This window comes from Teleopsis dalmanni, chromosome 2 (assembly GCF_002237135.1).
Source record: "Teleopsis dalmanni isolate 2A chromosome 2, ASM223713v2, whole genome shotgun sequence".
NCBI classification, from domain to species: domain Eukaryota; kingdom Metazoa; phylum Arthropoda; class Insecta; order Diptera; family Diopsidae; genus Teleopsis; species Teleopsis dalmanni.
The window spans coordinates 124819400-124832519 of NC_051847.1; the positions used below are offsets into that span (position 1 = coordinate 124819400).

A 13120-nucleotide genomic window follows, 5' to 3' on the forward strand; every position below is an offset into this window, starting at 1 on the left:
CTATTCAGTTTGAGTTATAGAAAATTCGAGTTATGGAGTTAGGTTGGAGTGTTGGCCTTGTTTACAAAAAGCCCACTTGAGTTCAAATAATGGCCCATTGTGATACCACAACGGGAAGTTATGGAAGTTTGACTATATATTCAAAAACAACCACAATTTGTCTTAAGAATTCTATCTAAAATTGGTATAAATGACATGGGCATTAGTGAATGCGAACAAATAAAAAAGTGATGCGCCCCAATATGCTATAATTGTTATACTGAACGGATCATCTATATTTAAAAACTGATCGTTAGCTACTTTACTTAAGTTTAAAACCATTTAATACAGCAAAAGCATAACATATTTTCTTCTATTCACGTAGCTCAATTTATCGTAACAGTTGATCCCAGAAGTTCAGCATTTATAACACCGCTTCAGGGGAAGACGTCATACTTGCCTGGTTGTTGTTAAGCATGCTACGATCTCGCTTTTGTCAAAAAATGGCGAATCTTTTGTTAGCAAGCATTTTAACGTGGCGAAGTTAATACTACGGTTTAGAACTAAAACGATAAAGTTTATAATTGAGCTGAAATCTTTGTTTTTTGTTGGTGTGTTTCTTTCGAAAATGAACTACACTTTTATTGGACTGGCACAGTGGAAAAACAGTTTGAATTTCAAGGATCATAATACTATAATAAGCAGTGAAAATAAGATGGGTATTCTTATACGTGGATCAGCATCAAGTTTTGATATTATCTTTCTATGTATGTCAATGGGTTAAATTTTGAATTTCTAATTGCTGAACACTATTACGTACTTAAGGCAGTAAAATGGTTTGAACCATTGAAATCTATGCTTACTACGTACTGTTGGGACGCCCATTTATCTGAGATTGTGTTGTTAATGCTTTATAAGATAGGAACCGTTAGATACATAGAACGTGAAGTTTTGATATAATTCAAAAGTACTACAACTTGCAGGACATAGAATCCTTGGATGGTATACCAGAGCTTTGAACCGGAACCGAACCGAAAACCGAAAAAAATCGATATTATTGTCGCAGCGAAAACCCAAAGCGAATCGATATATTTTTTTGTTTTGAACCGGAACGGCAAAGATTTCGGTTTGAAGCCCTGGTTATTACATCTTATTTACCCTAAAAAAGTATAAGTATTAAGGCGAAGAATATGAATTCATTGAATAAACTCTTTATGTTATGTTAATTCTACTTTAATGCATGTTAATTTTAAAGTAAACTTCCTTCACTTACGCATGCAGCCAAAGCTTAATTAAATTGGAATAATATTTACTAAATACACACATATGAATAAACAGGAGCCAAAGCGCTAATTACATCACTAAAAATAAGGAAGAAACAGTCAAAGTGTGAGCTAACAGCACTAAAAATATTATAAAGCTAATAATATCAATACTATTGAGTTGATCTTAATAAAAAAGTGGGTTTTTATTTGGTTCTTACCTCAATTAATTATTATTTCTTTAGATGCTGCGATTTGAGAATTCTTAAGACCAAGATCTTGAACGTCGTTCTCTTGGAAAAAGATCAGATTACTTAGAATTTTAAGTACGTAATTCGTCCGTGTGTTATTGCAGAATCCGTGGTTCCGTTATTTACAGACTTATCCCCCCGACTGAATATGATTCACCATATATGTATTAAGATACGTACATATACGAAGTTTCAGAAGATGATTGCGAAGCTTTGTTTTTCAAAACAAACACATACATGTATACTATGGCTCTATTTTGGAAAGCAATATTGCAGTAAATTTGGTTACCACAAACTATTTCAAGTAAATATTTGTTTATTTGTTGTTGACGTTGACATTCGATGGTACCAAAACATCTGCTGGGTCAACCAATCAAATATCATTAAATGCTATGGGCAATCACACCAATTGCCAGTATAAGAGATATACTAAGTCTTCAAAATGCTGAATTAAGTAGAATTTTGCATTATATAAAAAATATTGTTAACATATGTTGTGTGTGATTATTCAGAATTTGCGCTCCCCCATTAGGTTTTATATTTTCTTTGGCGCCGAAGCAAACAGATGTATACTTGGGTGTGTTAAAGTTGGTTGAGTTTAAATATTTCTGCTTATATGAATTGTTTTAAGAATATTTTACTAAAATAAAACAAATCAAAAAAAATGATGGTATGTGATTTATCTTCGTTTGTAGCGTCTATGATACCTATAGAATATTATATACTTATAGATATCAATAATTTTTCTGCTATTTCTAATGTATATCCTTTACGGGCCGTATATGATATATGCTGGGTTACTTAACAATACTATACCAAAGGTGGAAGTCACTCAGGAACAACAACTTGATGCTATAAATCTTCCAAATATATTCCAACATAAGTTAGACACATTTACGAATGCATTAAACCAAATCGATGCTTCTGTACAGGCCTTACAAGAAAAAGCACATAACTGGGCAATTTTTCGTCACCATATTGATGCTTGGAACGAGCAGCTTAAATCATTTGAACATAAATTGGATTTGATAAAACGCAGTCAAGAGGAACAACAAAATTTGTCAAACAAATTAACAAGTCTAGAGTTTACACTCAATCACATACTCAGTAAAGTTGTGTTTTTAAGTGATACTTGCAATACAAAACTCCTAAGAGCAGATAACTATCATGACTTCAAGGATCAATCAAATTTTTTTGAAAATCTGCAAACTTCCTTAAACGCCGATAATCGATTAAAGAGTGATATTTCATTACGTTTAAACAATATTTTGCGTCATGTCCAAAATATTGAAAATGATAATTGTCATTCCAATTTAAGAGTCAAACAATTCAAAAAAGCTTCAACAGATAAAGTTGCAGACATAAATGGTAATTACACTAATGGTATGCAGCGTTCAAATTGGGAACGTTCCTTGAAAAGATTAGAACAGAATATTGAAGCAATATCAACACATATGTCACAAAAAGATTTTAAGCAATTCCAAGCACTCACAAGGAAGAATGCCAAGACCTTGGAACAAATTTTGGCATATGTCAACTCTTCAGAAGATCGTTTTGAGGAATGGAAACAAAAGAACACAAAGAGTATGAACCAATTAACTAAGAACTGTTGTTCCATTTCCAGTGAGTTGAGCACATTTACTGAAAGCTCTGATTTGTTACTTAAACGCATCGAAGCAATAGTGGATGAAATTAAGAATAATATAAAAAGTCATACACATATAAAGTTCCCAAAATCTAAACCATCTGCAACTACGGATGATGATTCCCATGAACCTGAAGAAAATGAGAACCAAGACGAAGATTGGACAACAGAAGGTAACTCATATCTTAATTACAAATACATATATGAATAGAATATGTATTATAACAGAAACTGACGACGGTGACTACACGGGGCAGGAAGGAAATGAAGAGAACCACGTCCAACACGAATATAACGAGGAAGATGAAGTCACATTAACAACTAGAGAGGATGATTATGTTATTAAAGCGGAACAGAAGATAGAAAGTAGTGAATTTAAAGGTAACTTTATAAAAAAAAAAATAATTAAAGTATAATATTTTATATTGCAACTAATATATGGGATGTAACCAGATTTGAACCTCTGATGTACGCTTAATATAGATTGTCAAGCCAAACTTTGTTTTTTATATTTAAATTATTTACTGGCAAAATCGCCAAACATTGAGTTGAGGAATTTACACAAACCTTATTGTTCTTTTGTGTGCTTATCTATTTTTCTGAAAACATTTCTATTTTTTAGTTGAAGAAATGAAACATATCTGTAAATAGACTATTTGTCTGAGTGGATAATGTATATTTAATATAGATTGTCAAGGGAATGTTTGACTTGTAGTTCATATTAAATTAATTAATTGGAAAAACCAACAGACATTGAGTTAACGAATTCATACAAGATAATATATGAACTTTTGTATCTATTTTAAAAAAAATCTTTTTTTGAAAATATCTGAAAATAGACTATTTGCCAAAATGGATAAAATCGTTCGATTTATAACATATAAAAACAAACTAATATAATCAGCTCTATTGTAAATAATATGTGCAGTAGACACAAAGGCATTTTTAGAGGGTTCATCTTTACATGAACATGTTGAGTATATGAATTACTTAACAATAATTGCATCAATATCGAAATCAGGATTGGTTACCTATCAGGATACCGCAACTTTCGCGACCATCTCAACAAGTTGGGTTTGTCGGAGATAACAGATACAAGTCTCTGCTTAAAAAAGAAAGGAGAGTCTATTTACATCCCTTGTGACTGATTAAGTTTGATATTGGTCAAATGGAGATTTACAGAATATCAGAAAGATATCCAAAAAATCATCTGAATTTTTAAAAAGTGATATTTAATTTGTAATTTGAAAAAATCTTTTTTTAATATTGTGAGTTTTTTGATGAAAGATTTTTGGAGAGATTTTTTATAACTCACTGTATCATGCATTTTTGTCAAATATATTGAAACACCCAGTATATACATTCAATATCTCTATTGATAAATGCACATTTTTATTTTCTATATATATATGTCTATTTATATTCAAATTTCTATTAATGTATCAATAAATATTAAAAGCTATAATCTGGTCGTAGATTCTAATGACAGATTGTAAGGTTAGCTTAGGTTATACCGGCGATACTAAGGACTACTTAGGTTAATGTCTCATTGTGTTGACGTATAAAAACTCATAAAATAAGGAGAAATATAAAAAATTTACCATATTTAGTTTAGTACACATATTTTAAACATATTCTTAAACATATAAAATTTATGAATTTTTTTTTCTCGTTTTTTATTAACATTAGGTTTTATACAGCCGGACAAATACAGTTGTGATCAATTGACAGAACCAGTTGATGGTGTATATCAATTCGCAACAGTTGACTCAAATAAAAATGGACGTAATTTTAACAAACGTTTTTGTTACTTTGCAACAGATGGTAGGGCATGGACCGTAATACAGGTAATGAAAGTAGAGTTCATTAAACTGTGAAATTTGCATATATAAATAAGAAAATTATCCTTTCATTAGAATCGTGTTTCTTATGATAATTCAGAAAATTTTAATCGATCTTGGGTTGATTATCGAGCTGGTTTCGGCAGCTTATTTGGGAACTTCTGGTTTGGTAATGAATTTATATACCGCCTGTGTGATTCTTGTGATTGTGAATTACGTATAGAAATTGAGGACTTTAAAAATGATAATATATGGGCAGAATTAAAAAAGTTTATTTTACAAAGTGAAGATTCACACTATAGACTTGTCATTAGTGGCTATAATGGTACTTATAGTAGATTGGGTAATGAATTATTCGAATATGAAAATAATGAATTCCAAACATATGATCGTTGCAACAATGGAACTCCAAATGAATGTTGTTCCTGTGCAATTGTCTATGGAATTGGTTGGTGGTTTGATAAGTAAGTATTGAATATGTTTTTACAACATTATACTGTAATTATATTAACATAACTATAAAAATTAATTATTTAATACTATAATAACTATTATTTACTCACTTTGCTTAATAGTTGTTGTCAACCAAATATAATGGAAGTTCCTCGTATTTTTTCGCAGAAGAAAATGAGAATGATGATACGTCCAAAATATTGAAATATCAGAAGTATCAGAAATACCTCAATTTTAAATAATAAAAGTAAAATTATTTTGTTGAACAATGATATAATGGTATAATATATAATGGCATAAATCACTATTAATATATTTTAAAATATTATTTTCACACAATTAAATTATAAGCACATTAAACAATAAATTGCTTTAATAAATTATTGAATATAAAACCGATTTATATAAATGATATTTATTTATTTTTTAAATTTTGTTGTTAATAAATTGTTGACTGACTTTGAACAACGATCTGCCAACAAATTATAGAACAAAACAAATCTATTTGCTTTAACCCTTCTGTGGCATGCCAGTCGCTTCAACACACGCGACATATGAATAAACTTCATTTTAATAATAAAAAACTAATTCGAATTAATAATTTAGCTCCAACAATCACTGAATAATTGAATCTTTAAAATAACAAAAGCGGACTAACACTGAACAGCTGATTCCTTGATTTACCGAATCTGTATAGGAATCGTGTTTAACTGTCAAAACAATTTAAAAGTTGTCAATTATAATTTTTATTAAATTTTGCAAATATTTAATCTGATGACATTTATTACAAAAAATAATCTTAAATATGTCATTTCCAATGTAAATAATATCACATTGTATATTATATTGCAGTTTTCAATGGATGAATTATTAATTAAATATTTTGTAGATTTTAACAATATTGACCAGATACTAACCAGTTGCGTTGACCAACTCAATACATTTCTTATATTGGCAATGGTCTCTATCATGTGTACAATGAGTGCTGCTCAGCTACTTGCTTTGCGTATATTACCAATTTTGTTATTGAGTGATATAGTTATTACCTTGGAAAATGGGGTTCTTTCTTTTGGTTTCGAAAGAATAACTTTGGCAAATAGTCACTGCATGAGTGCTGTTATTGTTACAATTCATATTGAGAATTTAAACATCTGAGAAGACAATCACATTTCGGAGATGTTAACCCGACTTTCCTGAAAAAAAAACTGTAACTTTCCAATTGTATTTGCACTGACCAGCAATTTTTAACGTACCTCAAAAAATTGTACCAAAAGATACATCTACATGAACTTTGTTTAATTGCATTTTAAAATTGATGTGCGCTATGAGCTGAAAGTAGTCGCAATACCAAAACATTTACCAGATAATACTACAAATCACATATACCTATGTACGAGTATCTATAGCTTGACTGAATACTAATAATAATTTTTTTTGTAGCATTTAAATTATGCACTTAATAAAAACCATAACATTGGTCTTTAACTCTTAATAGGTCAAAAGTTTCATTACTATTATCTTAAAGGAAAACAAAATAGATTTTTTTTCTATGTATATTTTAGTTCTTTATTATATCTTATTATTAAATAAGAACTCCTAATTAATTGAAGTAGTAATTTAACAGTGTCATGTAATTATATCAGTTTACAACTAAAGACGGTGATTGGAAGCAAAACCAGACATACTAGGACGGTACGGCCACCGATCTCTTATTAATTAAAGTCATAATCTAAATACATTTTATACACATTTATTTTAATAGTAATCAATACATATGTATATACTCCCATTTGCTAGTTTTATATAGTCAATAAGTGGCCACTTCTAAAGATACAAAATATTTCAGAATTTAGAATAATATAATAACACATTTGTAAGTAATATCAAGATAAAAGTTTCAGGAAAAATGTGCTAGTGTTCCATTTTTAATAAAAAAAAAACATCGACACTGCGGCATCAATTCGCTGTACCCTCTTTATGCATACTGTCTATCCCTCTGTCTAAAAATAAAAAAATAAATATATATATATGATCAATTTATTTAAATAATAAAATTATACTTACATTCATATGATGATACAATGCCTAAATTGAATGTACATCAGTGATTCATATGTCCATAACGTATCCACTTTGTCATATTTCAAGTTAGTTATTTATTAATTTTAATAAATAAATAAATATTAATAATTATTATTTATTAATTTAATTAAAATCATTATTACAAATAATCAATAAATAACTTTTAGTTATTGTATTTCAAATCATAATTTGAAATCATTCATTGATTATTGTTGCAGTATTTGCAACAGCCAAATTTATTCAGTTTATCGTTGTCTTAATACAAAAAACCAACGATATATTAGTTATGTTGTGAATCGGCTTTTACAATAAATTACCGTAGTTTTTAATCACAATGGGGTCATAGATACTATATGAATCATTTAAGTAGGAGTAGCACTGGCGTCTATACCATTTTCCATGTGCTATCGATCAATAAAATCCACTAATTCGCAATATGTTTGGTTTACATAAATTCTTAGTTTCTATTTATTATTAAATCAAACTACACTATATGCAATTAAAAACAATAAGTGCATATATATAAACATATAAATGATTAGTGATTTAAATGGGAATTTAGGTTTAAAATCAATTTTTAAACATATATGTATAAATAATGGATAACACATTATGTATTATAATACAATATATAACACTTCGTTCAATAACGTGTGTGACTGACACATAAATGGCGGCACTAATTCTAAATAAATATTTTTTTTCGAAAGTGGCTACCTTTTTAGGCTTACTGTCAAAATCATATGTTAATCCGACTATTTGTTTACAAGTTACAGTGCTTTAAGTGACGTTACTTTTGAATTTTCAAAAAAAAAAAATGAATTCCGTGTGCTGCTTTATCATTGTTTTTTAATGAAAAAAAATACTGTTCAATGCCAGGAATGGCTTGAAAAACATTATTCGGACTCTGCTCCATCAAAAAGAAGCATTTATTATTGGTATGCCGAATTCAAACGTGGTCGTACAGACACCGGTGACATTCCATCTACTGGACGACCAAATGACGCTGTTATTCCGGAAAACGTTGCAAAAATACTGAAAATCATTATGTCCGATCGTAAAGTAAAAGTGAGGAAGATTGCTGACATTCTACAGATATCAGCAGGCAGTGTACACACCATAATACACGAACATTTGGGTATGAAAAAGGTGTTTTCCGAATGGGTGCCGCGTTAATATACAAAATTAATGTTAACATACATATAATATTCATAATTATTTACTTTCAATAACTATCAAATTGATTTAATTTAATTTTATATCTGATAATTATTATATTCAAATATAAAAGATTCAATTAAACTTAATTATATAAAAATGAGTACATATTTTAAAATTTTTGTTATTATATACATTCAGTCTCAATACTAATTTATAATAGCCAATAATATTTCGTAAAAAATTTAATTTAAAATAAAATTAAAATTATCTTTAAACATCAATTTTATTAAACTCAAATATTCTGGAACAAAATAGAAATTTTTAACTGCGCAATCAGCGCAATCAGTGACATGACAAATGATTTGAGGGGGATGCAATGGATGCAATCAGCGACGAATGACAAATGATTTGTGAGAATACTGTGGTATTTCCTTGGCTTCGGAGAAGTTAGCCTTGTCAATACGTGACTTAGGGCTACCAGTTTCACGCAACCAAGTTTTCCTGTTAAAATTAAATTATAAAGCACATATTCTCTTATATTTAATTTTAATATATAATTTATTTTACGTACATTTGATTGATTTTTTCCAACGGTCCTTCAATTTCACCCTTGACTGTACCAGTAGTAGTGTTCATGCACCAACCATGTAGACCAAGTTTTTTAGCCTGAGCCTCTGTGTGCTGTAATTAATGATACATAATAATAGTTAATATATATAAAATATCTTAATGGATAGTTTGCAGATTTACAAAATTTTATTTTATATTAAAGATTTAATAATTAAAACATTATTACTAACAAAATCAAGATATTAGTCTAGTATCAGCTAAGTTTGTACTAAACGTTAAAGTGTAAAAATCATGATTTTTTGCCTCTATATTGAACAGTAAAAATCGGCGCTCACACTTACCTACCTCTTACATCTAGTTTAGTACCAGAAAGGAAAGAGATTTCTCAATGAGCAAATTCGACCTGTTTTGAATTATTGCAGTGTACATAGTGGTAAACTATTTTCAAAAATATTTAAATCAAGCAACAATTGCATAATAGAAACAAAACCAATTATATTACAAATAAAAATATTACTAGGAGTGTAAGGGGACGGGTCACTTTTCACTTAACAATACGTCTCCACTGGCTTCATTAGACTAGTTAACTTGAGAAAAAGATTCAATTCCTTGAAACTTAAGATTCAAGTAATTTAATTAATTTAATTTAATTTAAGTAAGTTAACTAGTCTAACGAAGCCGGTGGAAACATACTATAAGAAACACTATTTAGTTAAATAATTAATTTTGTAAAACTGAGTATATAAACAATTGTAAAGATAATTGACGTCATAATGTAAAGTTCTACTGAAAGATAACATAGTTCTAGCAAACGAACGACCCAATGTTATGGTATACAATTTTATAACATATATATTTATATATATGTATAATATCTATATTTTATATATACAAAAAAAGTATACAAACTGAATACATTTTTTTTCAAATTTTAAATTAATGTAAAAGAAATCGCAAAAAGAATTTGATTATATTGAGGAAATTTGTTTATAAAAGAAATTCCCTTAGGGCTATGTTGTGTAGACAGTCATATAATAAAATATCTTGGCGTTGTTACGCTTCTTCTGTTTATGATCATTAAAGCGTTTTACACAAAGTCAAACTGCAATTATCACTTTTTGGTTAAAACCGTAAAATATATGCACTTATAGGTGGTAAGCGTAACTAACCTGTCTTTTACACACAAGAAATTTTTTTATATTTATGTAATAAAGCGGTATAATTTAGTATTCGAATATAAAAAATTTTTCTTAAATGTAATATAACATATTTTTACTAATATATTGTATATTTGAATTTTTTATTAATTTTATTGAAAGGCATGAATCGACTCACCAAAAGTATTTTTGACGTTTAATTGAAATTTGCAATGAATAACATTTGTACATATTTGCACAATATAACTTTTTACTAATTAACATTTTTAACTTACCTTCCTGAAGAAAACACCTACAAATAAAAAATAGTTTTAGCAAAATTATTTCTTGCAAAATATGTATGCTTCACCTTACCTTGTACCTTACCAAAGACTTCAAAATCAGTGGCATAAAGTTTGGCCATAGCGGCACCAACTCTGCGATCCATTTCTAAATTTTTATCAATTTCGTCAACGACTGCACAATTCGAGTCAATAATATTGTGCAGGAGAAATATATTTATAAAAACTAATTTTAACAGACAATGTTTTGAATTCATATCGAAATTAAAATTTGTTTATGTTTACTATGACAGCAGCCGACAAATGAAAGTAAACTTCACTTACACAGTCAGGCAATATTGGCAAGTTGTTGGCTGTCAGGTGTGTTTGCTTGAATTATGCATGAATTTATATAGACAAGAGCAAACTATTTTAATTAAAGTATTTTCGTAATTGATTTGCTAATTGTGAATAATAAGTCGCGTTTGTCAAATAAAAATATTCAAGTTTTGAGTCAAAATAAAGATATTTGACTTTAATCAAGAAAATCTCTTGGAAAATATTCTAGAGTGTCATCCACGAATACAACTGTTGATAAATTTAAATTTCATTACAAAACAAATTTCAAATAAAACCAGCAACAATATATAAATATTATTAAACTTTTTGGTGTTGCAGTGCAAGACTGTTTATTTAGGAACCAGCTTAAACACCAAAAATGACGTCAGCCTAGAGATTCAACGAAGAATTACTCTTGCCAACAAATGTTACTTCGGGCTAAGTAAGCAATTGAGAAATAAAGCCCTCTCTCGACAAACAAAAATCGCGCTCTACAAATCCCTTATCATGCCTATCCTGCTGTATGGTGCAGAAGCTTGGACAATTACCAACAGTGGTGAGAAGGCGTTAGGAGCATTCGAGAGAAAATTCTTCGGAAGATCTATGGTCTCTTACGCGTTGCCGACGAGTGCCGAATTAGATGAAACGATGAACTGTATGAGCTATACCGCGACATTGATATAGTTCAGCGCATAAAAACTTCTACATAATGAATGTGAAAAAAATGACATCTGCATCTTTACCGATGGCTACTTGATGGATGGCAGAGCTGGTGCTGGGGTTTACTCGAAGGAGCTAAATCTAACGTGCACTCTACATCTAGGAATATATGTTTCCGTCTATCAGGCGAAACTTATGACCGTCTTACATGTTTTTGATCACCTATTGGATTGTCAGGTGTATCAGAAAAAGATTCTGATAGCGCTGAACAATCAAGCAGTTATCAAAAGCATGCAAAAGACATACATAGCTAACAGCTTAGTTCAAGAATGTGTAACTAAGCTCATGGAAATGAGGTAACGGTCATGTGGATTAAGGTACACATCGGTATTGAGCAAAACGAGTAGGCTGTTGAATTTACAAAGCAAGGATAAGCCATAACTTCTGCGGCCCAGAACCCAGAATACCATTGGGTTACAACATGATGACAGTCTATGTCTATAAATGGATAACCTCACTTCATCTAAATAGATGGAGAGAGTTGAGCACTTGTAGACAGACCAAACTCATGTTGCCAAAACAGTGGATCAGGAAAGCGATAAAAGTGCTTAGCTATCCACGGAGCACCCTAAGCTGGCTGACCTCATTAATTACTGGACATGGCAACTTCAAGTATCACCTCAAAAAGATAACTCTTGCTGAGGATGACACTTGCACCCTATGTTTAGAAGAAAAGGAGACAGCGGTGCATATATTGTGCCAATGTCCAGCATTGAACAACACCATTGGGTTGGTGATGCCTTGGCAAGCAACCTCAAACTAAATGAGTTAACAAGAGATGTAGTTATGCGAACAGAAGCCACTCCAGCTTTAACTCAATAAAGACATTCAAGAATAGAAGGATGAAAAAGGACCCAAGTAGTTTCGTGGTCCACTTCGGATAATCCTTCACTTCAGTGGGGCCACTTGTTGGACGGTGCGCTGTCCCAACGTCCCACCATAAGTAGTAAGTAAGCGTATAAAAACTCAGCGGCTTAGCTGGTTGGTCATATCGTGCGAATGGTCTTCCATTCTGCTCCGGCTAGAAAGGTGTTTGATTCGGTACCCGCAGGTGGAAAACGAGGTAGAGGACGTCCGCATCTTCGATGGAAGGACCAAGGGGCACTCGGTACTACCAACTGGCGACAGCAATCAACTAATTGGGCTGACTGGCGGAGGCTACTTGACGGGACCAAGGACGACTCACATCTGTAATGGCCACTTAAGTAAATAAGTAGGTGTTATTATAGTATTTTTAGACTTCAGCTTATCTTAAGTGAGTCAGCAATTTTTTGCCTAAGAAAATTGTAAGGATTTATATTATGTTTTTTTTTAAATTGTTTTTTAATATGATTCGTGGTCATATTTGCTCATTGATGGGAGTTAACTTTCTAAAAATACACACAAGCCTAGGTACTAGG

At 30.4% G+C, this 13120-nt stretch overlaps 3 protein-coding genes across 3 annotated transcripts in view; 2 read left to right on the plus strand and 1 right to left on the minus strand.

Moving 5' to 3' along the window:
- LOC119682735 (serine/threonine-protein kinase PAK 3-like) overlaps positions 1-13120 on the plus strand; it is a 491650-nt gene that overhangs the window by 119561 nt on the left and 358969 nt on the right. The gene's annotated exons all lie outside the window — the stretch shown is intronic.
- LOC119682733 (angiopoietin-1-like) lies at positions 2156-5647 on the plus strand. The gene is made up of 6 exons (XM_038096237.1): positions 2156-2162; positions 2224-3310; positions 3366-3518; positions 4827-4984; positions 5054-5442; positions 5554-5647. The coding sequence occupies exons 1-6, from the start codon at positions 2157-2159 to the stop codon at positions 5633-5635; spliced, it is 1875 nt and encodes a 624-aa protein (XP_037952165.1). The 5' UTR covers position 2156; the 3' UTR covers positions 5636-5647.
- LOC119682742 (acylphosphatase-2-like) lies at positions 8961-10947 on the minus strand. Its single transcript, XM_038096247.1, has 4 exons — positions 10756-10947; positions 10677-10693; positions 9246-9355; positions 8961-9175 (listed from the first exon to the last, which is right to left on the minus strand). Exons 1-4 carry the CDS (start codon positions 10937-10939, stop codon positions 9061-9063), a joined length of 426 nt encoding a protein of 141 aa, XP_037952175.1. The 5' UTR covers positions 10940-10947; the 3' UTR covers positions 8961-9060.

Excerpts from the sequence above, each read along its gene's own strand:
- LOC119682733 (XM_038096237.1), top strand. Across the intron at positions 3,311-3,365 it reads CGAAGATTGGACAACAGAAG|AAACTGACGACGGTGACTAC; the intron begins GTAACTCATATC and ends GTATTATAACAG. Across the intron at positions 3,519-4,826 it reads AGAAAGTAGTGAATTTAAAG|GTTTTATACAGCCGGACAAA; the intron begins GTAACTTTATAA and ends TATTAACATTAG.
- LOC119682742 (XM_038096247.1), bottom strand. The coding sequence starts at position 10,939 with ATGAATTCAAAACATTGTCTGTTAAAATTAGTTTTTATAAATATATTT. Across the intron at positions 9,176-9,245 it reads TTGGAAAAAATCAATCAAAT|GAAAACTTGGTTGCGTGAAA; the intron begins GTACGTAAAATA and ends TAATTTTAACAG.